At 41.3% G+C, this 24679-nt stretch overlaps 1 protein-coding gene and 1 long non-coding RNA gene across 6 annotated transcripts; one reads left to right on the forward strand and one right to left on the reverse strand.

Moving 5' to 3' along the window:
• Positions 1-32: 32 nt before the first annotated feature.
• On the forward strand, positions 33-22268 carry LOC139630299 (uncharacterized). 4 transcript variants are annotated; one of them, XR_011693143.1, is made up of 6 exons: positions 114-254; positions 420-495; positions 693-877; positions 12991-13375; positions 15292-15400; positions 17687-22268. It is a non-coding gene; the product is annotated as an uncharacterized lncRNA (long non-coding RNA). The 4 variants fall into 4 exon arrangements; XR_011693145.1 differs by lacking the exons at positions 15292-15400; positions 17687-22268 and having other exon boundaries at positions 12991-13070; positions 13254-15285; XR_011693144.1 differs by lacking the exons at positions 15292-15400; positions 17687-22268 and having other exon boundaries at positions 33-155; positions 12991-15285.
• sp7 (Sp7 transcription factor) lies at positions 6786-11493 on the reverse strand. Of its 2 annotated transcripts, none has more exons than XM_071493579.1 (2): positions 11361-11493; positions 6786-9627 (listed from the first exon to the last, which is right to left on the reverse strand). In XM_071493579.1, exons 1-2 carry the CDS (start codon positions 11379-11381, stop codon positions 8275-8277), a joined length of 1374 nt encoding a protein of 457 aa, XP_071349680.1. In that variant the 5' UTR covers positions 11382-11493; the 3' UTR covers positions 6786-8274. The 2 variants fall into 2 exon arrangements, with proteins under 2 accessions (XP_071349680.1, XP_071349679.1); XM_071493578.1 differs by having other exon boundaries at positions 11346-11481.
• Positions 22269-24679: the final 2411 nt, after the last annotated feature.

The following is a 24679-nucleotide window of genomic DNA, read 5'->3' on the forward strand; positions in this document are numbered from 1 at the left end:
GACGTATAACGTACCCCGGCAAAACTCGGACTCTCATTGGTCCGAAGAAGCAGTGGCGTCGTTTGTTTTGAACGCCGGGAGCCACCGCCGGCGAGTGCGTCTTACCAAGGAGACAGGAACAGGCGGGTACCCATGTGCAGCGACGACAGAAGCAGGTGAATCCACCGATGAAAAAAAAAAAAAGCACCACTGTCACTAAAATATGGAAATAATCCGCCAAAAGTAGAACACTTCCACTTAAAAATGTGGATAAGGTAGGATTAATGTTCAAACCTAGCTTACCTGACGTTAGCTAGTGCAGTAAAATGAACGCTCATGAGTTTTAATTATTAACGTTAGTGCAGGAACTGTTGTTGCATTACAAAAACACACTAAACGAGTGTAACGTTGTTTTTTTATAACTGTATTTCTTTTTTCAGCTAACTAAAAACTTAAAAACACTGCTGTCAAACAACTGCTTCAAAAGAACATGTACCACAAAATGGAAGTTTTCAAGTAAGTACCAGCACCAGTTGTTTCTTTTGCTAACCTTGGTTTTGCTCAGCGTGTGAGCAAGTAATCATCCCACAATTCACGGGGTAGCTATTTAACTGTAAGATTTTTTTTTTTTTTTTAGTTTGCTCCTCAATTAAAGGCTACAGCAATAAAAAGAAAAGCATTTGTTGTGCCTCACAAGTTTTATTGCACCCTAGCTCCTGGCATTTCTTACGACTACAAAGGGCCGGAAGAGGGCGACAGCTCGTCGCTGATCTGTGCGGCTGACAAGCCTCTGTCGGGACTGTGTCGGTGGTTTGGGGACCGAGGTACCCCGGCACCTGTCATCTCCACTGTAGACCAACACAGAGACAAAGAGGCTTTGGACATACAGCATACTGCAGTATGTCAAGAACACCCTACAGAGATAAAGCTCCACGATAAATAATAGTAGTTACACACTTTACTTATACAGCATCTTAACAAGTTAAAAGCTTTTTTACATGGGCACACTTCTTGGCACTAGAATTTAATATAAGCAAAAAATGAAATAGAGAGTTCCTGGTCTAAACAAGTCAAAGTGGAGCCCAGTAGTATTAAAAAACAAAATACAACGCAAGAAAATAAATGTGTGGTCTACTAGATAACATATTATATATAATTTAGAAAGAAATTGATGGCAGTGAAATTAATTATAGAATAACATCAGAGACTGACAACAATACCAACATGGGTCCAGTTTCTCTTGTTTAGTTTGAATCCCTTTGCCTCGGTGAAAACCCAGAGGATTCATGCAGACCCTTAAACTCATTTGGACCCATAAGTACAGAACCTCTTGCCCAACTAATATAGCAGCACTTCCATAAAATATTTCAGTGCATTTTCCACCTTTCCATCATTTCCTTTATTTCTGTGGCTGGACAATTAATCCCGTGATGGTTTGCTCGTAAACCCCTGCTGGCCACCGTTGAAACAGCTCGGATTCTGATGGCTTCATTCACTGGCATCAGTGTGTCACTGTGGATAAGCACGTTTTGCCAAATGCAACACAAAGTGAACTGGCCGTGACAATGAGTAAAGTTGTCTCCCATTTGAACTCCCAAACCTACAATCAAAGTACCATGATTTATTTGTGACCAGAGTATACCCCTCCTGCTCATTATTCATACTTTCAGTGTTAATTTGCCTTGTTCTCCGGGCGCTCATTTGTAGGTTGAAAGCCCTAATTTATTGACCTATAACGTGATAATGTAAGTGTTTTTATTGAGCTAGCGGTTAAAACACTGAGTGAATGAGACCTTAAATGAATACTGTCTCAGCAGTGACAATATACTTCATCCGAAATGTATGCACACAAAGACGCACACATCCACAAACACACTTTCCTTTTCCCTGTCTTGGCCTGGCGCATTAGTATATGTGGTTCCTTGGTTGCCAAAATCATCAGTAGATATCTTCAAGCATGGAGCTGTATGAATGCTCTTTTTTCCCTCCTTCCACAATATGATGTGTTTCCTTTTTTGTGTGTGTTTTGATCCCTCTCTTGCGGCCAAGCTGTGCTGTGGTGAGGCGCGGGTTCGAGTGGCGCTCCTGTGTTATTTTTGGCAGCAGCAGTGGTTGGTGGCTGTTGAGGAGAGAGGAGACAGAAGGGGGATAGCGTGAAGCCCAAAACCAAGGCTGTTTAAGGGATTTCTGTCTGAAGGAATTGCTTTGTAATGATCAGAGTCTCATTATGGATGTGTGCGCGTGTGCTCTCAGGCATGAATATACGCACACACACAGAAAAAGGCCGGCATGCACATTCATGCATTTAGCACTTCACAAACACCTCATATACATGTTCTCATTTATAGACCACACACTCAGAGTTTTTAAATTGCTTAACATGTGAAATGCTTACTTTTTCATATAGCCAATGGCATCCATGTATGATGAAACCTGCATTTAGATTTCCCAACAAATTCAAATGTTTGCCCGTATTTATTTGCCACAGTTAGTCTGTTCCTGTCACATGGGAACTATTTCTTGTTTGTAAAACCACTTTGTTAATGCTCTCTCTCCTCTGTGGGAGTCAGTTTGAGACACGCCGCCTGCTCAGGCAACATGCAGTGTCAGACATTCACGCTCCTCCCTCTACACTTCTGAAAACACCATTTGAAAAAGATTTTCTCCAACTCTATTCTTGGCCTCAGATCAAGAGAACGTTATTACTCTACTTTATTTATTTATATATTGTGGTGGTAATGTGTGTGAACGTATGCGTGCATGTACATATGTGTGTGAATGTGTGTGTGTGCGGGTGAGTGATATGTAATTGTGTATGTATGTGAGTTAACCCACAAAGATATTTCAATTTCTTCAGAATATTAAATAAACATGCAGCAGCAGCAGCAGCTTCAGTGAAGCGCTGACTGCCAGTGGGTTTTGGGTTGGATGGGTGGCGGTGCTGGTGGTGAAGGGGGAGAGGGAGTTTGTGGCCGTGGCTCTGGGGGGGTGAGGCAGCTCATGGTCAGGGCCCCCGCTGGACACACTGGCGCCTCGCGCTGGAGGACTTCTGAACCACCACACTCCTCCACCAAAACCCTGCCAACCCTGGCTCTGTGCTCCCGCTTCCAACCCAAATCACTCAGTTCTCTTTCTGCATTTTGACTCTCTCTCTCTCTCTCTCTCTCTCTCGCTCTCTCTCTCTCTCTCCGTCTGTCTCACTGTCTCTCTCTCTCTTTTCCCCCTCCTTCCTCCCTGACTCTTTTTCCTTCTACAGTTTCCTCATTCAGTTGATCCAAATCCAGATTCATTTGCTATTTGGCTGCCTTCTCTTTTCTCACTTACCGCTGTACTTTTAGTGGCAGGTTTCCCTGATTGTGTTTTCTCTACCTTCTCTCCTGAGGGTTTTGTGTTTTTACATATCCACCAGCCCTGCTCTGTACTGTCTCTCTTAAATCCCTTCATTTTAAATGTTCCAAGGAAGTATTTAGTGGCTTGAACTTGGAAAAAAAAAGCAAACAAAAACGGTTTGGGTTGTACGTCAGTCAGAATACCATCAAGATAGTAAGCATTTTGAAAAGGAAAGAACAGTTTATGGGTGTTCTAGATATTTGTAAGAGTATGAGGTTATAATGGGCCATCAATTTTCTAAGTGTTTTTCCAACCATCTCAAGAGATATCTCATCTCAGTTCCTCTTTTCAATGAAAAAAAGGTCAAAATCAAGTGAACTTTACAATACGTGCTTTCACTATAGGTCTCCGTACGTGACTGAATTTGAAATCTGTATGCAAAATTAATCGTTTGCCTTAATTAGAAGTGTACATTGATGCTACTTGATGAGATATACTTGAGATGACTGATAAAGAGCTAAAGCATGTACTTTATTCAGGCCTCTTGGGCAAATGTGGTTTTTCCAAAAAATCTGCACCTACTGCTGCACATAATTGAATTATGGATGTCAAACATCTTAAGTAGAGTGGATTTGTCTTTACTTTATGTGTCACACATGCAATTTTCTTAACTTAATTTTCCCCTGGAAGCAATTTGTCATCCGGAGGCCATTAAATGGGAAGGATATTATCTTTTAAAAGGGGCACAGAGTCACCCACAACCCTCCCACAGTTCCTATAAACAAAATGGCCTCATTTAGTGGTGCATTTGGTGCATTGGGCAGCAAGGGAGGACTCCCTTTAAACTTTAAAGGCAGCTCTCAGGCGAGGACAGGCTGCGATATTGTATGATTAGAGTTGGAAATATGAGAAGCACTCGAGTTTTGATGATGCAAGGCACGCGGGCTGCTGTTTGTTTTGTCAAAAGAGAGGGTGGTCTAACCTCCATCACCATTGTAGTAATGATTCCTACAGTGCAGTGAGGACAGATAGGAAGTAGTGCAGCAAGATACAGCATTGTTGCATCAGCTGGACTCAGACTGTGGCACGTTGTTTGAACTGAATTTACTGCATGAATGAAGAAAAGCACATGAAGATACTTAATGACTGAGGCACATCTTTTGCATGTCTTTGTAACATGGCCCTGCTTCCTCTCCTGACATGTAAATGATGGCTTAAAATGATAAGCAAGGAAGACATAAAGTACATCTGGAAGGTAGCTTGACCTTTTTACCTCCTGCCCTCTCTTATCTGGTATGTTTTCCTCTTTAACCCCTCTTTTATTTAGCCTGACCTCTGCTCTCCAGGTCATGTTATGGTTCACTCAGGTCAGTTTGCCTTTCCCCTTTGCCAAAAAACCTTATCTTGTTTTTACTTCTGGCCTGACCGCTGAGCCTCTGGGCGTCCTGACATTCTTTTCCCTTTCTTCCCCCTCTCTGTCACAGAGACCCCAGCCACACCTGCAGACACCTGTGCTTTTGTCCTGCCTCATGCATCCCACAGTCCCATCCCCACCCCCAGCCCCTGCCCTGTATACACTGAGTAGTAGGCACCTGTGCCTGTGGCTATGTCAGAGCACAGTCCATTGTTTTACTTGACTACTCAGTTAGGACCAGATAATAGCAGGAAAAGCAGTGTTCATTAGCATTTTGTTCAACACATCATGATGAGTTGCTCTCTCCTTCTTAAAGAGCTGGGATTGGAGTCTCTCAGAAAGTTGAAACTCCCTGGAGTAATTCATTAAGTGTAAGTTTGTCTAGCTCATCAAGACTTAAGTAAACACTGCTTGAGTGAATGTTTTAAAATTGCTTCTTTGTGTCAGGTCGGAAATGGGCTGTGTGATGGCTTTAACAGGTGTGTCTGGGATCCTCTGGAATAACCTTTTTAGTCCTGTTAAGTCTACAGTAATTTGATTTTGTAAATGGAGTGCAGGGGCATGAGTGGGCAAGCCATATGGAACAGATTGTCCAGCTTCTGTTGCTATGTGTCACTGCATGTATATTTTCTTTTTATGACCTTATTTGAAGCAACATTTAATGTTTCCTGGCTTTCTAAATAAAAGAAGTAAAAATAAAGTTAAGGCTACAGTACACCACCACCACTGCTCAGGGAGTGTATTTTAAAAAGGCAGAAAATACCAGTAGCAGCAGAGGTTTTAAAAGCCACTGACCGTCTTCTTAACCCCCCCACCCTCACTCGCTGGCCTGACACACCCTACCCATACCCCATTCTCCCTGTTTGCTTTTTATGCTTTGGACTCAACCGTGCGCCCACTTCAGACCACCATAAACATGTCGGTCCCTGATGACAGAGTCGGCCTCAGGACATTTTATATAAATTGACCTCAACTACAGCTCATTAGAAGCCCTAAATTGGAACCATGCAGCCAGGGAAGTGTAAATGTTACAACAGGAGAGTCGGCAGCTTCAGAGGGGTTCTAGGTACAGGTTTTCACTTCTGTGATGAAAATCCTTACTTTTATATAACAAATGTTTGGTTTCCCATTGCATGTCCCATTTGTTTCTTATGACTGGTTAAGTAAATGAATTTTTCACCAAGGTGAGGAAGGATTTTAACAAATCTCTAAGCTTGTTTTATGTGCTTATTCTTTTAAAACCTCACCTGTTAACAGTATGGTTATTAGCATGTCGTAAGGATGAACTCCTTTAATTCTATGCCTGGTGTTACTACAGAGCAGAACACATCTGTTGCCTGCTTCATTTAGTCTTTCCTGAGGCTATCTGTTCTTTAATGCAGAGTGGGAAGTCCACCCACCTCAAGTATTTTTATTAGTCTGCAGTATAGCTTGAGTGACTTGACAGAACACTGGACAAAAAGTGGCTTAAACTGTTGCAGAAACACAAGAAAATGCCATGTGCAGTGGCAGCAGAATCTGAGGTTTTTGACAGGCTATAAAACATACTTGATGCTCCGCCCAACCTCTTCTCTGCGTTCATATCTCCACATCATGTCTTTCGTCCTGCATCCTGACTTAATTGGGGTCTTTTGTTTGACCACCTCCCTCAATAAACAATACAACCACAGCTCCCATGTCCTAATCCCCTCTTCTCCCCTCTCCTGATTCTGCTGGAGCATCGCTCTCAGTAATTACCCCTCTCAAGCTGGAGAGTGGAGTAATTGTCTTGAGTGTAACTACAGTGGCTCTCTGAAAGGGGGTCATTGTGTGGAGTTAAGACTTCACTTCAGTGGACGGCTTTGTTTGTGCTGCAAAAGATAATGAAAGTATTTGGTTGGCCGTGGTCAGATGGAAATAAAGTAAGATATGAAAAGAATGATGGTGAGCGAGGAGAGGAGGGGATGAAGTGTGGACGAGTGAGCTTCATGCTCAACGGACAACTGCTTTTCATTTTTTGCACCTTAAAGTCAAACTGATATATTTGAATGTCCTTATATAAGAATAACACCAGCGAAGAAAATGCATTTGAAATTTCTTTACTTTTAAAAGCACCAAAATTGTCATGATTCCACACCATAACTTTTACAACATGTATACCTTCGCCAGGTTTCATGCTTTATCCCTATTTACAGTATCTTATACACTCATTTCACAACAAATCAGAAAACACTGGCAGTTCAGCACTACCACAATGAGCCAAATTATGAACAACAAATTAAGCTCTTATGTTTATGTTTCTTTTAACTGAAGCAACATAGACATCTTTTTCATCATGGAAGTTATACAAAATGTAGAAAATACATAAAAAAGTAGAAAAATAACACACCTAACAATATCTATATATTGTTGCAAATATATAGTATGTACAAACAAGGAGAAGCCCTTATTAATCATTACTTTGCCAGGTGTGGAAGACTTCACAATTAAAAGATTATAGAGAAATAGTTTACACGCACATCTAACTTCAAGATCTATAAATAAATCTTAAAAAACATAGCCCCAAACTCCACCTTTTAACTAATAAATAAGAAAAAAGTATTAATTTAATGCATTTTAATTTCTTTTTGGCCAGCTTCAACCATCTTGCGTTTTTTTTTTTTTTTTTTTGGTTTTTTTTGTTGTTTTCTTTCCAGGCATTATATTTCCTGCAGGGTGCAAGATAATCTTCCATGTGTATAATTTAAGACATAAATTAGATTATTTATGTAAATATGAAATTAAATTAGACATAGTAAGAAGCAAACAGCAAACAAAAGTGAAATGCAAAACCTTTTACATCAAAATGTCTTTGGCAACAAGAAGCAGTAAGTAAGACTGTCCTTTGATTGTTTCAAGAATAATGAATAAGTATCAAAGTACAGCTGTAAATCAGATTTTTCTCTAGGCATGCAATGCTCCATCAACTCCATCATCCCAACCATAAGTCTCATTCTAAAACTACTTTCCTTTTGTGGCTTCAGAGCTCTTTTCCTTCTGCTTTTGCAGATTAAATTTCCCCAGTGGTTTGTCTCATTTGAAAGGCAGAAAATGTGTGGAGGCTACAAAATGTGCGCATGAGCCTGTTTACTTGTATGTGTTTGTGCATGTGTGTTTGCAGGCAGAGTATTGTGTGTTTGGTTGCTTGTATGTATGCATAATATATGCTTGCACATTTGTTCATAGTTATCTCTGTGCATGTGTACGTGTGTTCATGTACATCCTGGTTTGGTTGCTCATATTTGTGTGTGCCTGCATACATTTATGCATTGGTATATGTTTGCAGGCTTGCTCTTGTTGTGCGTGTGTGTTTCTGTGTGTCTGTGTGTCTGTGTGGTCCAGAGAAAATGAAATGATTGCTACCTGCAACATGTTCAGTCATTTATCATATCAAGTCTTTTTAAACTTGATCTGGTGTCCTTTGTATATCTTGAAACAAAATACTGTCTTTTTTTATTTAAAAGATGATTTTTTCACCATAATAAACTAACCCACCATGTCTCAAATAGTACTGAACAGAAGATTTAATGAAGTCAGATCTCCAACAGTCCACTGCTGTTCTCCACTCCGTTAGGTGTGCCAGTCTTCTCATCTCCATTGGTGATTTGGTCAGCGACAGGATTGGTGGGCACAGCGCTGGTGTTGAGCTCTGCGGCCTCTTCACTCCGAGGATCTGTGTCTCCCTCCACGGCTACAGCTTTCCCCTGCATTGCAGAATCCGCATGGGTCTTCTGGTGCTTTGAGAGGTGGTCGCTACGTGTGAAACGCTTGTTGCACAGTAGACAGGTGAACTTCTTCTCCCGTGTGTGGGTGCGCACGTGCCTCTCCAGTTCGTCTGAGCGAGTGAAACGCTTCCCGCAGAACAGCCAGTTGCAAACAAAGGGCCGCTCTCCAGTGTGCCAGCGCAGGTGGGCTTTGAGGTGGGAGGCCTTGCCATAGACCTTCCCACAGCCTGGGATGTGGCAGCTGTGGACGGGCTTCTTCCTCAGGGATGCAGCAGAGGCTCCCAGCCTCTCCAGCTCCTGGCAGTTGGGGCAGTCACATGAGGACCTAGTGGGTGTTGCTCCTCCGCTGTAGCCCCCTGATCCCCTAGCAGGCTTTAGGCCCATGGGACTCTCAATCAGCCCTGCACTTGGCACAGGCTTGGGCTTGTACATGTCCTGGGGCAGCATGTGCTGGGAAGGCTGGAGGAGGTGCGAGGAGGAGCCCAGTCCAACAGAGGGGTAAGGTGCTGGGTTGAGGGGCGTAAAGTCGGTGCTGTAGCTGGGTAGTTGTGGGCTCAGAGAGGCCTGCGGTGCTACAGGCTGCAGGGAGGCCTGGAGGCCTCCGTCTGCCTGGGGCTGCGTTGCTGACAGCCAGTTGGAGTTGGGGTGGACGTCCCACCAGGAGGATGTGGCATTGGCCGGGGCAGCAGTAATGCCAGGGTGAATGCCGGCTTTATACCAGGAGCCATAAGGGTGTGTCATGTCCAGTGAGGTATAGACACTGGTGAGGCAATCGGCCGTAGCGTGGGCCTTGGACACTAAAAGAGACGGGTCCTGGGAGACAGAGGTCTGGAAGGAGTGGGAGAAAGGATTATATTCTGTAGTGTAGCCTCCGGCTGAAGGAGGGGGGCTTCCAGTTGGGGTAAGCAGCCCGCCACCTCCTCCTCCTCCTGCAGCTGTGGTGAAGGAGCCAGTGTAGGAGTCTGCCAGGCCACTGCCGTCTGCGGTCCGTCCGTTCTTAGCTGTCTGAAGGTCAGAGGTCATGGTGTAGGGCTTCTTTACTGGAGTGGTGCTGCCGGTCTTACCGGGTGTAGCCGAATCCCTGACGGGGCTGGTGCTGCCAAACTTGTTACAGGTAGCAGTTAACATAGCCAGAGGACTGGAGCCATAGCGTGCGTCTTCCTGGGGAGGAGGAGACATGGGACAAAATGAGACTGTCTGTCTGCAGGAAATGGCTGCTTGCTGCTGCTGCTTCTGTCAGTGTCAACTCTAATAAAAAACTTATGTCTGACTGCCACCGCTGGCTTTTCCTGCTCGCTCCGTTTTCAAAGTGGTCAGGGCAATTTTAAGCAGTGAATGTTTATGCCTGTGAAGGATCTGCTCCGCTCAGCAAAGGCGGAATTCCCTCGCTCTTTTGTTTCACTTTAACCACTGTCTACAAGCTATTCTTAATTTTGCATTCATGCTTGTTTTAAAGTTTTCCACCTGTCTCCACAGTCAGCAACATACGATAAAAATAAAAATAAAATGCGTATGCATGTATCTAAGGACTGCACTTTTAACTGTAACTGTGTCTCAGTTATAGCAGACACAGAAATCTAGTCACACATGTTTTTTTTTAAGTGGTCTCCATGACACTGAAGGTGGTACGTGGTACACTTTGTCACAACAGTCACACCATTGTCCTGTTTAAGTTCTTACAGATTTAGATGTAACCATTGTGTGTGTTTATGTCAATATATGCCGTGGTGTTTCCTGTAAACATTCAGAAGCTTCATAAGCTCTTTTAGAAAACAAAACAGTGGTGAATTCTTGGGCATATCTGACAAAAAAAAAAAAAAAAAATTATGTGATGTTTTTTTTTTTAAATAGTTCCCTCTCTAGTATTTTCCTTCTCCATGTGGCGGGTAACTAACACCACAGCACGACGTATCAGAGGCGTTGTGTCTGTGTTTGTTACTGCTCACCGTAGGTGTGGATGACTGAAATATCACTACACATTCACATCATATTTCTGTTGAATATCACTGTGTTTCCATAACATGTACTCTTGAGTTTATACTATCTTCGTTGTATCTAATTGTTTGTTATCTGATGTGGTATCACTCATCTAGTGTAACATTCTTATGATATGCTTTAAAGTCAACTTTTTTGGTGTTCAGGCAAACTATTTCTCTTTTTAATTGTAGCCGATAACTTTGAACAAGCGTGAATGGAAATCCTCACACGTAAACCTTGGTCTTTCTATGCAGACTGACCTCCCATTCAGAAGGGGTTAGCAGTTATCGCCCTCTCTTACAACAAGCCCTGGGGTCTGACCCTCTGCATCCTTTTTTAGATTGATACAGTTTCATCGCTGACTCTAAGGTGTTTTACTGCTCCTTCAGTCCCTGCTGTCTTCTTCATTTCCATCCACTGCTGGTTTCTGTAAAGCTTCTTGTGGCCATGTGAGATTATGTTTTGTTAAGCGATCCTTACAGTTTTATGTTTGCTGTAGGCTATAGAATGAATAATGCATAGAGGAAATGTAAATCTTAGGCTTAGGCAGAGGGTAAAATGTGAGTAGTAAAGTTTCATGGGACTGAGCAACTCTGTCAGCAGCCAAACCTTAAGCTCCTTTAAATCACTTACAATGAAAACCCAAGATCTTTCTTCATCAATGCAAATTTGAATTTCCATTATCTAGTTAAGGCACAGATTTACAGTCAGTCATATATTATCTGCCATATGCCAGATACCTTCTTATTAAACTCCAGGGCTAAGTTTCCTCACATCAAGCTACAACTGCCTGACTCTTTTAATAAGCTCTAGCCGGAATTTCAGCAATATTCACATCATAAAAGTTGGGTTTCGTGTGAAGAAGAAGAAGAAGAAGAAAAAAAAACCCCAAATCTACTTACAATTACATTCCCTACCTCCAGAATAGATGCGGCCATCCCTGAGAAACAAAATCCTAAGGAAGCTGAGGGGAGCGGGAGAAGCGCAGCTCTGAGTCCCGGGACACTTTGGGAGAAGTCGGGCAGTACCGCGGGGAAGTGTTTTGAGGCGCAGGGAGCCCGCCCCCTAATTACAGGCTCCGGGCTCTTTGAAGACTCGCTAAGAAGCAATAAAAACCCAGAGATGGAGGAAAACGGACGGAGATTGGTGGATGAAAAGGGGACATCCCACCTCCCCAAACGGAGAGTGTCGAATCCTTTTTCAAGATAAACGCATGAATGGGTTACTCATCAATCACCATGTGGACATTATTTCAATTTCACTGGCATTATTTTTTCCACTGGGATTAGTGCAGTGGAGTCTGAGGCAAGAGATTACACTTAACTTCATCTCACAGAGAAACATGCAGCCGGGTTTCTGCATAAAGATAACAGATCTAGACACACTGTCAGTTGCTTTCATGCTATGAGACACATCACTGTAGGAGAACTGTAAATAAAAAGTCGGACTATAAAACTCCTTCCCGGACTCCTCTGAGAGAGGAAAAATAACAAAAGAACATGTACCCTCGGCCTACGCCACATAAATCAAAAAAATGAAGCTGACCGAGTCTGTGGTTTCCATCTGAGATTTTATTATTCTGGTTTCAACCCTCTCTCTCTGTTTCCAATATTCTTAAATGCAGTTAACTGCCTTTTTAGACATTAACTGTGATGGTTAAAGAGACTGAAGCACAGAGACAAGCGAAGAAGTAAAGGATCAACTCGTTAAATAAAATAAAGAAGAGATTATCGCATCAAATAAAATGAATTCATACGGCGATTTGACGAGGGGAAGAGACTCGCAGGATTGTTTCCTCAAGAAAGAGGAAGAAAATGAAGGATGAAAGCTGAAACAGAGTTTAAAAGTGCCAAAAAAAAAAAAAAAAAAGAAGAAGAAAAAGAAAAAAGTCGGCCAAAGTCGGTTGCAGCGTGCTATTTCAGAATCGTCCAAATATCTTACTGTCATCATTGATAATCGAGTCTGTTGTCAATACTTTTCAGAGGAAAATATTAAAATGTGTATTTGCCTGATTTTGCTGACTTACCAATTTCAAATGTCTCCCCCAGTTTGCTTGCAAGCATGTAAACTTATGGCAGTGGTCTTTTTTGTCTGTCAAACTTTGTATAAACCTTTTTAAAATCATGAAGAAAATCATAACTCTATACGAATTCATTATAAACTTGTACACTCCGGAGAATCATTCAACTTTTGATTTTATTTAGAAACAAAATAATTAACCTGCATTAAGGGATGCACTGTGACAAACCCAATTAAGCTGTACTGTTCTTTTTATTGCATAAATTTGCATATAACAAATAGTAATGCATCATAGTAGAAACAGTAGTATTATGTACAGTCACATTAAAAATGTGCAAATATATGAAACCATTCAATTTAAGCATTTTTGTCCACCTATGGTATAACATAAGTGTCACAATACATGAAAGTGAAAAAGCAATATTTTGATAATTTAAGTATTATTTGAAAAACAAAACCTATCCTGATCATAGTGTTTGGAAAGCAAAATATGCTTTATATGCTCCTCTTAACCTGTGTGATTTACAGGTGCTGAAGATGGATCTCAATCGAAAGGAGGAGAAAAAAAAGGCTGAAATTGAAACTGTCATTCAGGTTTCTACGACTGTGTATGTTTCATTGATTTCATTTATTGGTTGAAAAATTTAAAAACTCAACTTTCAGTCTCGAGTAAGACGGATTCTCAGCGCCTTTTTGTGGGCGTCTCGTTTTCTGAAGGAGAGCACAGAAGATTAAAATTGTTGTCAAAAATAAACATATAATTTCTGTCCTTATTTTCTCCTCAATTACAGGGCATGGTTGGAGCAGGGCTTGTCGTTCTGGAGAGTCTGGCCCTCACATGAACACAGCAGCTATATTTGGCAGTCTGTTCTCCAACTGACCTTCATTGCTTTATTTTCTTATCCCAGAAGGGGTGTGAGTAGAAGAACAAAGGCTGCTACATCCAGTAGTTTACACTGTCACACACTCCTACAGGACTGTACTCGCAGTCATATAAACCTCACCTCAAACTAAGGGCAAAGTGTCACTGAAGGCAAACCGTGACAACACCTGCTATGTATCTATCTACTGAAATCCATAAGAAATAGAATCAATAAGGCCTCCTGTAAGTGCACTGTAGCGTGCCAGAATCCTCACAGATACATGTGTTCTACGTGGCAATCTTTTCAGACTTTCTGAGGCATTTCTTTCCCCTCTCATTTGACACATATTGTGTCACTGGTGTAAGTCTTTAAGTGAAGTGTTCCTTTTCTTCTTAGCGTTCATTAATGCTTTATATGTTTTACATTTAAGTGAAATGAGAGGGGAGGTAAAAAGCTCCTATACTGCTAAAAAGTGGTCTCCAATGGGCCGCTTTTCCTCATTTTTATAAGACTTGTAGTAATCTAAAACTTTGGCGTGTGCCCATTTACAGTTCTCTTCAAAAGAGAGCAAGTGAGATCTATAATTAGAGAATGCGTTAAGCTCTTAACAGCCTCTTCAAAAAGCTTTCTCTGCTCTATTTACTATTTTCTGCCCTGTGTGGTTTAGGTCTTTGGGTCGTACAGTAGGCAGCACAGGCTTGATGAACCTCGGGGCGTTGGGTGGGCATGATTATGTTGCCCTGGGCTGATTACATGTTTCATTTGGATAGTTATTGTCCATATGACAGCTATCACAGGTATTAGTAGTTCCAGGTTTCTGTAGTATTGCTGGCACCTTTGCCCAGGCTCATGATCGCTGCATTAACAAAAAATATCAATGTATTTGTATCAACTTCATTGTGGTTTATATAGTAATAATGTTTCAACAAGGCAACTGATGAGACACATTATTCAAACAAGAGTGTTGCATCTTTTTCTTACTGTGCAGGGAAGCACAGGCATTCTGGGTAAAGACCTCAGCTTTCCAAAGGTTGTCTCAGTGCTGCGACCTCGATGAACTAGATGCACTGGTGCTTTGGTTTGGACTTGATCATCGTGTTTGATAGTTCATTAGAATCTGAAATGAAAAACACTGAACTTTACTTCTTTTAATCAGATTTTCCATAACACAGGGGGAAAAAAATGCCTGGACAAAGAAAACAAAAACATGTCAAAATGTGACAAAATATTTAAAAATCTGTCACTGGACCCCTGTCAACACAACTTGTTTCCATGATGGAAATACTCTGTTTTTTTAAGTCACATTTTGCAGATGTTGTAATATAATTCTTTTTTGTATATTAGGAGGTTTGAGATATTCGATACTGCTTGAACCTCGTTTAAAATTAACCAATTTTACTTCATCAAAAAGTATGGATTAAAAAGCGCAACTGTTTCAACTTCAGAAAAAGCAAAGCAAATCTTAAGACAGTAAGTTCTTTATTACCCAAATTATATACAGACATTTACTGTAGGTGTGCAGGGTGCTCAAGGTGATTGCAATGAATTCACTTCATTACTCTCACTGACTTTGTTGTAGTCCTGTTTGTGCTTGCAGGCTATATACCAGTTACCATATCCACCATGTACTAGCTGTCACAATTTTTCACAACCATCAAGAACAGACACAACGATGCTCTAACTCTGTGTGTTCGCATAACGTTCATTACTGTATTTTTTGAAAAGACATTAGTGTTCCATACCCTTGTGCCTTTTGACTGACAAAATCTTTACTTTTTCCCAGAAGATATTTCGCTTTGGTAATAATAATAAAAAAAAAACAAAAAAAAAAAAACAGGAAGCAATAAGACTGTCTCCAACATGGACTGTCTGCATCATGCTCACCAGTGGTCAACTTTTCCATGCAAACATTGTAGTTGAGCCGTTTCACTTTGGCGAAACTTCTTCTGGTTGCTCTGCTCCATAGAAAATGAAACCACTCCCAGTGACGAGTTGAATGAAGATGGCAGTTTGTTTGCTTACAACCGAGTCTTCTGAGCAGAGATGGAGTCTACATGTGTGCCAACAAGGCTCAAGTGAGTGAAGGGTAATCAGAGGACAAAGGTGATGAAGCATGGAAGGAATAATGAATCTCAACACTTTTTGAGTCCCACAGTGTTTCCATAGCACCAAGTATTGAAAACCTTTAAAAACAGAAAGTTGGCATTGCATGTTTGGTCAAATTTTTGGTCATGTTTCTTATATTTTAATCAGATATTTCAAGATTACAGTTCACCTGTGCACCTGCCTTGGTAGATTGAAAATATAATCAGAATTTTAGACTATATTTTACTTAAGCAAAATTCATGTTTTATGTTAAGAGAGCATTAAACACTAATTCCTTTGGGACATTTGGCTTATTTATATATTTTGTAGAAAGACCTGTTAATAATTATAATAAAATGTATAGTACAAAACATATTTGTACTATATTATAGATGTGCTACATTATACTTGGGTATTTTATTGAAGTAACTAGTGAAGAGGTGTACAAGCAGTGGAAATCACATTGTTTGCAAAGGACAATCCTGTTAGGTCAGAAACTGGGAAACTTTGGGTAGCTCACATTCAATACAGTAAGTAAAAATAATGTCACATGACTTTGTTTATGATTTTGTACTTTCAGACTTATCCTTGTAAAACAATCTTTGAACACTCTCCTCAAACTTCCTAAATCATTAGGTCTTCATTTCCAACCTGAAGCAGACCTCCGTCAATGTTAAACAACATACACCAGAGTTAAGAGAAGAAAATTCTAAGTAAATGGTCCAGATCTGCACAAAAATGTAATGGCCCATGCCCCAGTGCTCCATCGCTCCACCAAGTACAAATCAGTTCAGTACTTTTTGCATAATCCTGCTGACAAATTGGTGAAAACATAACCTCCTTGGCAGAGGTAATCAGTATCCCAGTAAAGTTGCTATATTTAAGATATAGTAAAATAAAATAAAACTACAACTTATATGACAGCTTTTTTTTTTTTCTTCCTATGAAGAAAATTAAAATATCAGCAGACTACTGGGAGCACTGCATTTCTGCTGTGCTCCCAGTAGCTTCATTGTGTACACTTAAGTACCGGCAAGCTCATCCAGCAGGCATCTTTCTTGAAATAGTAATCTAAGTTTTGCCAGATAATTCATCTTGGTGGTAACAGGAAAGCGCAGCAGCAGTACAAATAAGCATGAAACAAAGCAGTGGGACTCTTTCGCTGTGAGGCTATGTCTATACATTGACATCACATGCTTTTTAATAAATCTTTTTTTGGGGGGGTGAATAGCCTTCTGTTTTCTACATTTGTTTTAAATTGGCCTCTTGGTATCATTAGGCCATTACAGCAACCAAGTAAGTGTGTATAATGGTGGATCAATGGAATATCTCGCCATAATGCATTTCCCTTGACATTCCCCTCTGGGCTGCAACCCTCAGAAAATTAACAATGTTAATAATACTGCGACGGAGGGGGAAAATTGAAATGATTAGATGTGTTTTACTTCGCTGCTGATGGAAATGTGGTGAGAGGGAATCAGGGTCAGGGATAGACTTGCCTTGCAGCATGACTCCGTGCTATTTTTCCAGGCTGTGTGGTCAAAGATTCAGAGAGCTTGTCAACGGAAAATGAGAGAGCGAGAGAAGTGGGGAAGAGGAGAGAAAGAGGGAGACGTATAGACAGAGAGACTGAGGGAGAGAAAGAGACAGGGTGGTGGGATATACAACGTACCAGTGAATATCATGTCCATTTGTACTGCTGTTGATGCTGCTGATTATGGCATCAGATGTTAGCCCGATGTCAGACATGAAAAGCAACAACATGCTTTTAATAAAATGACCTGCCCGGATCGAGTGGTCTGTCTCTACTTTGGGGCATGTTGGTGGTTTTGAGTAATTCAACCACCAACAGGCTGCATTTCAACCAATGGACAGAACATGTTCAGGCACCAGACATGGTGGTGATCACATATAGCAGTGCGATGAAAATGCTCTCCCTATAAGACTTTTCCTTTTTGGACATGAACTTTTGAGCAAATGCAAATAGAAACGCTGCAAAAAAGTTTCCCGCCTGTTATTACTTTGAATCTTGTTTCTAAAAGAGCAACATAATTTCAGTCTGACATCCCCACCCCCAGCAAAGTCTAGTTTGCGCCCGTCTCGCTGTGATGTCTCAGTGACCACACATGTCAGAAATAATCCCACATGGCACTGGGGAGACATTAATTGTTTTCCTCTATGAAGAATTTTTACTGTTTGCAGAATGTCAGACTTATTATCCCACTCTGGAATTGCAAATGTTGTGTAACATGCTGAATATGCTGTTTGTCATACAGAGTATTACATGCAAGTATCAGCTCGAGAAACACAGAAGTCCATCTACTCCCAAACAAATCCCAGTCCACCGCCTTCTTGCTGTATACAAGCCGACATCTGGCCTGTAATCTCCCTGTCTGTCGAGGAGACCTGTGGCCACCTAATGACCCCAACAGGCGTCATGCATGCAATTGCTCAAGATGGCGCAATGACAGCAATGACAGTCTGTTTCAATATCTCTTTATACATACTTTGTGAAATGAGAGGGACTTGGAGGAGCACTCCACTTTTGGCTGGACACTGGCAGGTTCAAGCAACATACATGCAGAGTGGCAGGGCTGAGTATGTGGGTGATTCTTAATATCTAAGGCAACCTCTGCTGAAAGTTATAAAAAGCATGTTGTGTTATGTATGTGGATGGTAACCCCCAACCACACTAGGCTCTTTATTGAACTGATTTGATCTTGAATTTTGTGTTTTAGAAAATATAATATTTGATTGTTTGATGGCAGTGTCTTTGTTAAAGAATATGTTATTTTATGGCAGTGCTGTATATTTGACTCTTGAATGCAAGTCAACCCTACATTTAATTTCATTTCATTTTTACGGATTTATTTCACAGAAATAAAACACACAATAAAAGTATATAATCATGAGTCATAATGGGTGAAAATGGGACATCCCGAGTAGCTTTAAAAGCTTGTGAGTAGGGGCCCAGGCACAGCATGTACAAAATTCATCACAGAAATGAGGATTTCAGGCTTTACATGCAGTCAACCTACTTCAGACAGGTCCTACATTTAATTATTTGACCTCTGTATTATTGATCTCAGTTTGAGTCAATATTAACAAAGCTTTGAAAATTTTGTTATATTTATGGTCAGCATTGAGATCTGAAAGATTGTGACTTCATGTGGACTTGCTTGAAGGTCTTAAAGGTCTCAATATGCTTCAAATAAGGTACTTGTCAGATCATCAAACATCGTTTGGGTGGATGTTTTGACTGAATGTTACACGTTACAGTAACACTGCATGTTACTTCAGGCACTAGTGAGCCATTCAATCCAGGAAGTCCAGTCTGAGGAACAGATTTGTGAATCTGAAGATGTCTCCAATTCTGGCTCAACACTGTTTCATCCCATTATACAGGATTTTACAGCCCTGGAAAATGATCAGGTGGCAGTTATTTTATCTTTTGTCACAACCATTGCAAGGTAAACACTTGAAATACTTTGCTCATGTTACAAGATTCACTGAACAAATGTGAGCTTGCAGGTATCTAAGTTGTCAATACAGCACCTTGCCGGATGATGTCATATTGCATCATTTCCAAGGTTGAGCCTGGCTCAGCTTTTTTGCCAGACAACCTCTGTGTCGTTTTGCTGGAGCATATTACTGCACACCTGGAATGACTTCTTTCAAATCAAAGATAGGGCTGCCTTTTTTAAAATGTAGGACTAACTATGTAGGATTGTTGTAACTGTCGAGATGATTGTCGTACTTTCTAAAACTGACTATTCAACAAGGGCATGCAGCAATTTGCCAGGTGTGCAGAGGTTAGAGAGTACACACAATTCTCTTTCAAATTATATACATCATATATGTAAAGACGGACATAGCCTCGGTGATGTCACATATAGATTTCTGAGGGCTGCTGCGTTGTCGCCATCTTGGCAGTGCCTGACTGCACCTAACTCCTGGCTAATCCAAAAAGATGGGCAAAGAGGTGGGGCACTTTCGGAGCATGCCATTTTGTGGCAAGTATACGCTTCAGTTTGTATGAAATGTCATCTTTCACTCAATCTATAAAATCTCACCTCCATTAGCTAATTCAGACAAAACGTTTTTTTGTATTAGGCTGTAAACGTTTCATGATCTGCTTTTAACATGGGCGTCTATGGGGACTGACTCACTTATGGAGCTAGCCTCAAGTGGCCACTCAAGGAACTGCAGTTTTCTGGCACTTTTGTGTTGGTTTCCGCAGGTTGCCGCTTGCTCTAAACACTTTTGCCTGTAAACTAGTCAGTTTTTATCCTTAAGACTTGACATGAGAGTTGCTCTGGATGAGTTGAAAGCAGCCCCCCCCCCCCCCCCCCCCCCCCGGGTGTCTTTCAAAAGAAAGGAGTTGTCAGTTTTCTTGTGTGTTTTTTATGTGTTAGCAGCTTTTTTCCTCTCGGATGTTAACTCTTATCGATTCCTTTGAACGCTGTCATGTCAGAAGGTACTGAGCTGTACTGTACTCCAAAGGACAGAGCACCCACCCCCCACCCCTCCCTGCTGGTTTATACATGTTTAGTCAGTGCCCCCAGACCCTGACAGCAGCTGGTGCTGAGGTTTGGGTGGGAGCTCATTACTCCTTGGCGGAGCCCTGCCAAAAAGAGGGGAGGGTTTTTAAAAGGAGTAAATTGAGGTTTTCTTTTTTGGGTTACTTTATTTCGTACGGCAAATCCAACTCCATGCGTCGTGTGATCTGTTCCATGTGTCGTGTGTGTGCCACCAGCAGTCCCCTCACACTGGAAATAACTTCCGTTCTCCTTGATTTAATGAACTCCCCTCCTGGATGTTCTTATTGTATTGAAATAACCAGATTTTTTCCCAGTTTAAGAAGTGTTTTGTAGTGTTTTTTGTTACTTTTCCTTGTTTTCTTTTTCATGCTTAATGTTTCCTACAGTTAAACAGCAGTCTTCACACCATATATATAATTATAATATTTTTTTTCTATGGGTTTTACTAAATGAATCCCATAAAATACAAACATCTTGTGCATTGTGAGGGCCTATGGTATAACTCTGACGCTGATTGTTTCTGTATAGCATTTTTCTCTCCCTCATGAGATCCACTTCAGCTCTGTGGTCCACCACTCACAAGACAAAGCCTCCATCTCTCTTAGCTCTTTTACTCCTAACAGTGGATCGTTCAAAGCTTTACATTTGATGTCTTAGTGCCATAACGATGTGGTTTGGAGGACTGGAACTATCGTTTATTTATGAAAGACATATTGCACTGCAGGAGAGGGATAATATCTTCAAGTGGGTCAAAAGAGTGCATTTGCCTCTATGTTCTAGATGGGTGACCAAGAGTATCAGATGTCCCTGTGTATTGAGTGATTGTGTGGAACAGAAGTGAAGTGTTCTTGACTTGTGTTTCCTCTTCTGGAGAGGAGACTGATGTGGGGACTTCCTGGTGATACTGATCAAGAGGGAAGAGGAGGATCAAGACGAGCAGAAGCGAAGTTAGACAGACAGGAGTTGTGGATTAAAGCAAGGTTTGAAAGTGTCAAAAACACGTGATTGACAAGATGCAAAAAGTGTAGATTTTGAATGTGCAGCAGGCTGGAGCTGGAAAAAGGCTGTAAGTGCTGACAGAAATGATGAGAGGACTGGGTAGGGCATACAATACAGAAATAGAATGACATTATAGGTAGGTAAAATAAGCAGGTCGTACCTAAAGGGGACTTTATTACTTATAACCTAAAACCCCTAAAATCAAAACAAAAAGGCCAAGCCACACCATATGTGTGCAAGAGGAAGCTCAAGTCTTCTCTCCTTTGGACCACCCAAAGCTTCACCCACACACTCTCCTGAAAAACACTGAGACTGCGCAGGACTGAATCAACCAAGCTTCACATATTTCACAAGATCTTGGAACTAAGTTTAATACTTTCATCTATTCTTTTATGATTGGAAGAAACACCAAACCACACAAGTAAAACAGACGCATTAAAGGTACTGGGTTGTGGAATTTCATTTGTCTTGAATGAAAGGTTCCTTGTTGCTGAGCAAAAGCTGGGTCAGAAACTTAAACCAGGAAGCAAGATGGGTTTTTTTTTTTTTAGTTTCATCTAAGAGATAAACAATTTCTCCTCACTGACTGAGTCAACTGGAGTGCAAATGTAGAAATTCTCCCAAAGCCCAATGGCACTTTGACTGAAAATAAAGAAGAAACCTTCCTTCCCCCCACTTTCCTGAAGCCACAGCATGTGGTCTACTCTGTTGCTGCTCTAAAAATGGCAGGCGGGCGGCCTCGGGAGAAGCCCAGAACAGCCTCCACCGTAATGGCCGTGTGGGTGTGGCCCCTCGTAGATGGCTTTTGAGGGGGCCCCTCCCGGACGCCCGCACCCCTTGCCAGCGCCCAAGGGCTCCAGGCTGCCTGACCAGAGACACCGCGATGCGGCCCACGCTGAACCTGGGCCGAGCCGGGCTAGGGTGGGCTGGACTAGGCCAGGGCCAGGACAGGATCCACAGCTGCTTCATGGCAGGTTCCTGCACTCCTGCCCTCTGCTGGGGTCACAGTGGAATAAGGCAGGACAAATTATGTGCGAAAAAAGAGAGACCTGCCCATCAGTGCCATGGACCTTGGACACACCAAGAAATATTTCAACAAAAACTTAAATGTCTTCATCTGTGTTTTCTGTTTTTATTGTGTATTTGTTTTCATGTATTTGTTGATCTATTTATGTCCATGTTGGTATTTAATGATAAAATAAAATAAAATAATCATGTTCCTCTTTCAAAATAAAGGATAAACATAAAGAGCATTATAACACTAAACAACTTTTTCAAAGATTTGGCTTACATTGGTCAATTATGATATTTGATCACACCTAGGATGCAAGTAAGTACATTTAGTTATATATCATACTTGCAGTAAGTATAATTTTGAGATACTTGTACTTTTCTTGAGTATTTATATTTCATGCTACCTTATAGTTCAGCAACACTGCATTTTGGCAACTATAGTCACCAGTTACTTTGAAGATTAAGATTTATATATATATATATATATATATATATATATATATATATATATATATATATATATATATATATATATATATATATATATATATATAATACATTGCAATAAATTAAACTAGCCAACATTACATTAAGTGGCTCAAACAAAGCCAACAGTAAAAAGCCACTTACATATTAATTCATCAATAGTTATATTCCAATATATACAATGATAACACTGATAAAAGCCAGTCTGCACCATCCTGAGTACCTTTATTTTTGATACTTTGAGTATATTTTGCCTTCATTACATCTGTACTTTGCATAAGTAATTGTTCATGCAGGACTTAACTTGTAATAGAGTACTACCCCTAGCAATACCAGAGAATCACTTTGACATTTGAAGTAAAAACAAACAGGGGACAGTACAAAACACAGACAGTATGCACAGTCAGTAGTAGGTGCCTGGCAAAGACTGACGCCAAAAAATGAGAGAATGAAATGAGCTGGTATGCTATGTGCTACCATTTCCACTGTTTTAATGTGGTGAGGAAAAGGCTTTAATCCTTAAAAGGATCTTTGGCAGGTCAAACAAACACAGTGCAATTCCATGTACGCATCCTGTGGACAAGTAGCCTGTCATTGAAAGAAACATACAGCAACAAACCCTGAAAGGACACTGTGCATCTGAGCTCATTTTCTCACATCTTAAAGCCCTGTAATACAGAGACAACTGGAGGGAATGAGGCTTCGTCATATGCAGTGTGAGCACGATAGCCTCACTATGCTTCAACACAATTTGTGAGAGATGCTGCATTTCTCATAACCTTGTTTTTTAACCATGCCCATGCAGCTGATGTGCACTAACCGTGTGTAGAACGCCATTGCACGGGTTAAGTTTTGCATACACATCTGATGGTAATGCGGCCTGAACGGTGATTGTGAGTGATAGGGTGAACCCAGCCAGTCACCTTCTGGTTTGAATCAGCGGAAGGGGATTGGAGGGGGTTGCTCTCGGTAGGTTGGCTTTTATTGCTTCTCCCCTTTGGTTTTAAACAGATCTGCCTGTTTGTGGAAGTGTGGCTGGCGGTTGGCTCCTCAGCTGGCAAGGCAGCGGTGTTTAATTGCTCTTTGTTGTGGCGGGGTTGGGGGGGGGGGGTTGGAGGTGGGGGGGTGCTCTGTGGTCGCTGCTGCACAATAGCGCTTTGGCGTGCCAGCACACACGCACAAACACACACACACATTTTGACACACATGGATGCACGCACATGCACCCATATACTCACACACACACATAGATCAGCATGGAAGTCCGGACACACACGTATATTTTTTCTAAAATTCACATTACCTAATAACTTCACATTCTTGATACACATAATAGTGCACAAACTGCTTAACAATGTTGGTTTATAATGGATTAACTAAGTGTTGGAGGAAATAAAGGAGGAATTACAGGGAGAATAAACAGAAGCAGCTTGGTTTGTATATTTATGCTGTTCTGCGAATGGGCAAGGATATAATTATCACATTTACGGGGAAGAGCTGCTGAATAATGGGTCATAGTGGGTGTAGTAGTGGGGCAGTGGCGTATCCTCCCTTATTCAGCCCCTCCCAGTGTGTGTGTGTGTGTGTGTGTGTGTGTGTGTTTGTGTGTGTGTGCATGAGAGAGAAACCTGAAGGCATTTGATTTACAGTTTCTTTTTTCAAAGGCTAAGCTGCACTGTGATAAACTAATGTTTGAATAGTGAGCATGTTCCGCTAAACCAGATCACAGTGGGGTTCTGGTACACTGTCCCGCCCTGAACGTGCCTATAACACATTACATTTGAAATCACACAGTTTGATGCAGTTTTACCTTCTTCCATCTCGACCTCACCGTCTCCAGTGATGCATTCGTCCCAGAAAAAATGTCTTTGCCTTGTTTACTTTTCCCGCAGCCCCTGCACGTGTGTTTATCCAAATCTAAAGTATTCTTTTTTTTTTTTCTGCTCCTCCGTCACGGTGGCTTTTGTGCTCAACTGTGGTGAGTTTTGTGTATTTTTGTGTAATTTACTCCTACAGTTGGAGGAATGATGTGCTCCTCTGCTCTGCCCAGACCCCCCCTCCCCTCCTTTCTCCCCTCCTCTTCCCTCCCAGAGAGGTTCTTTTCCATCGATGCACTTACTGTAAAGTGTTCCCTCTGCCTCCATCGCTGACCACATCAACTTGGCCAATCACTGATGACTCATTATACACACATAAACAGAACAAAGCGCAAACAGTCATCACAGAGAT

This window comes from Trachinotus anak, unplaced genomic scaffold (assembly GCF_046630095.1).
Source record: "Trachinotus anak isolate AG129_WGS33_773 ecotype Australia unplaced genomic scaffold, CSIRO_AGI_Tana_v1 ptg000013l, whole genome shotgun sequence".
Lineage (NCBI taxonomy): Eukaryota > Metazoa > Chordata > Actinopteri > Carangiformes > Carangidae > Trachinotus > Trachinotus anak.

What these genes read in the sequence shown, in the direction of transcription:
- sp7 (XM_071493578.1), bottom strand. Translation starts at nt 11,381, where the DNA reads ATGGCCGCATCTATTCTGGAGGTAGGGAATGTAATT. An exon ending in TGGAGGTAGGGAATGTAATT is followed by an intron (nt 9,628 to 11,345) that starts GTAAGTAGATTT and finishes CCTCCTCCCCAG; the next exon opens with GAAGACGCACGCTATGGCTC.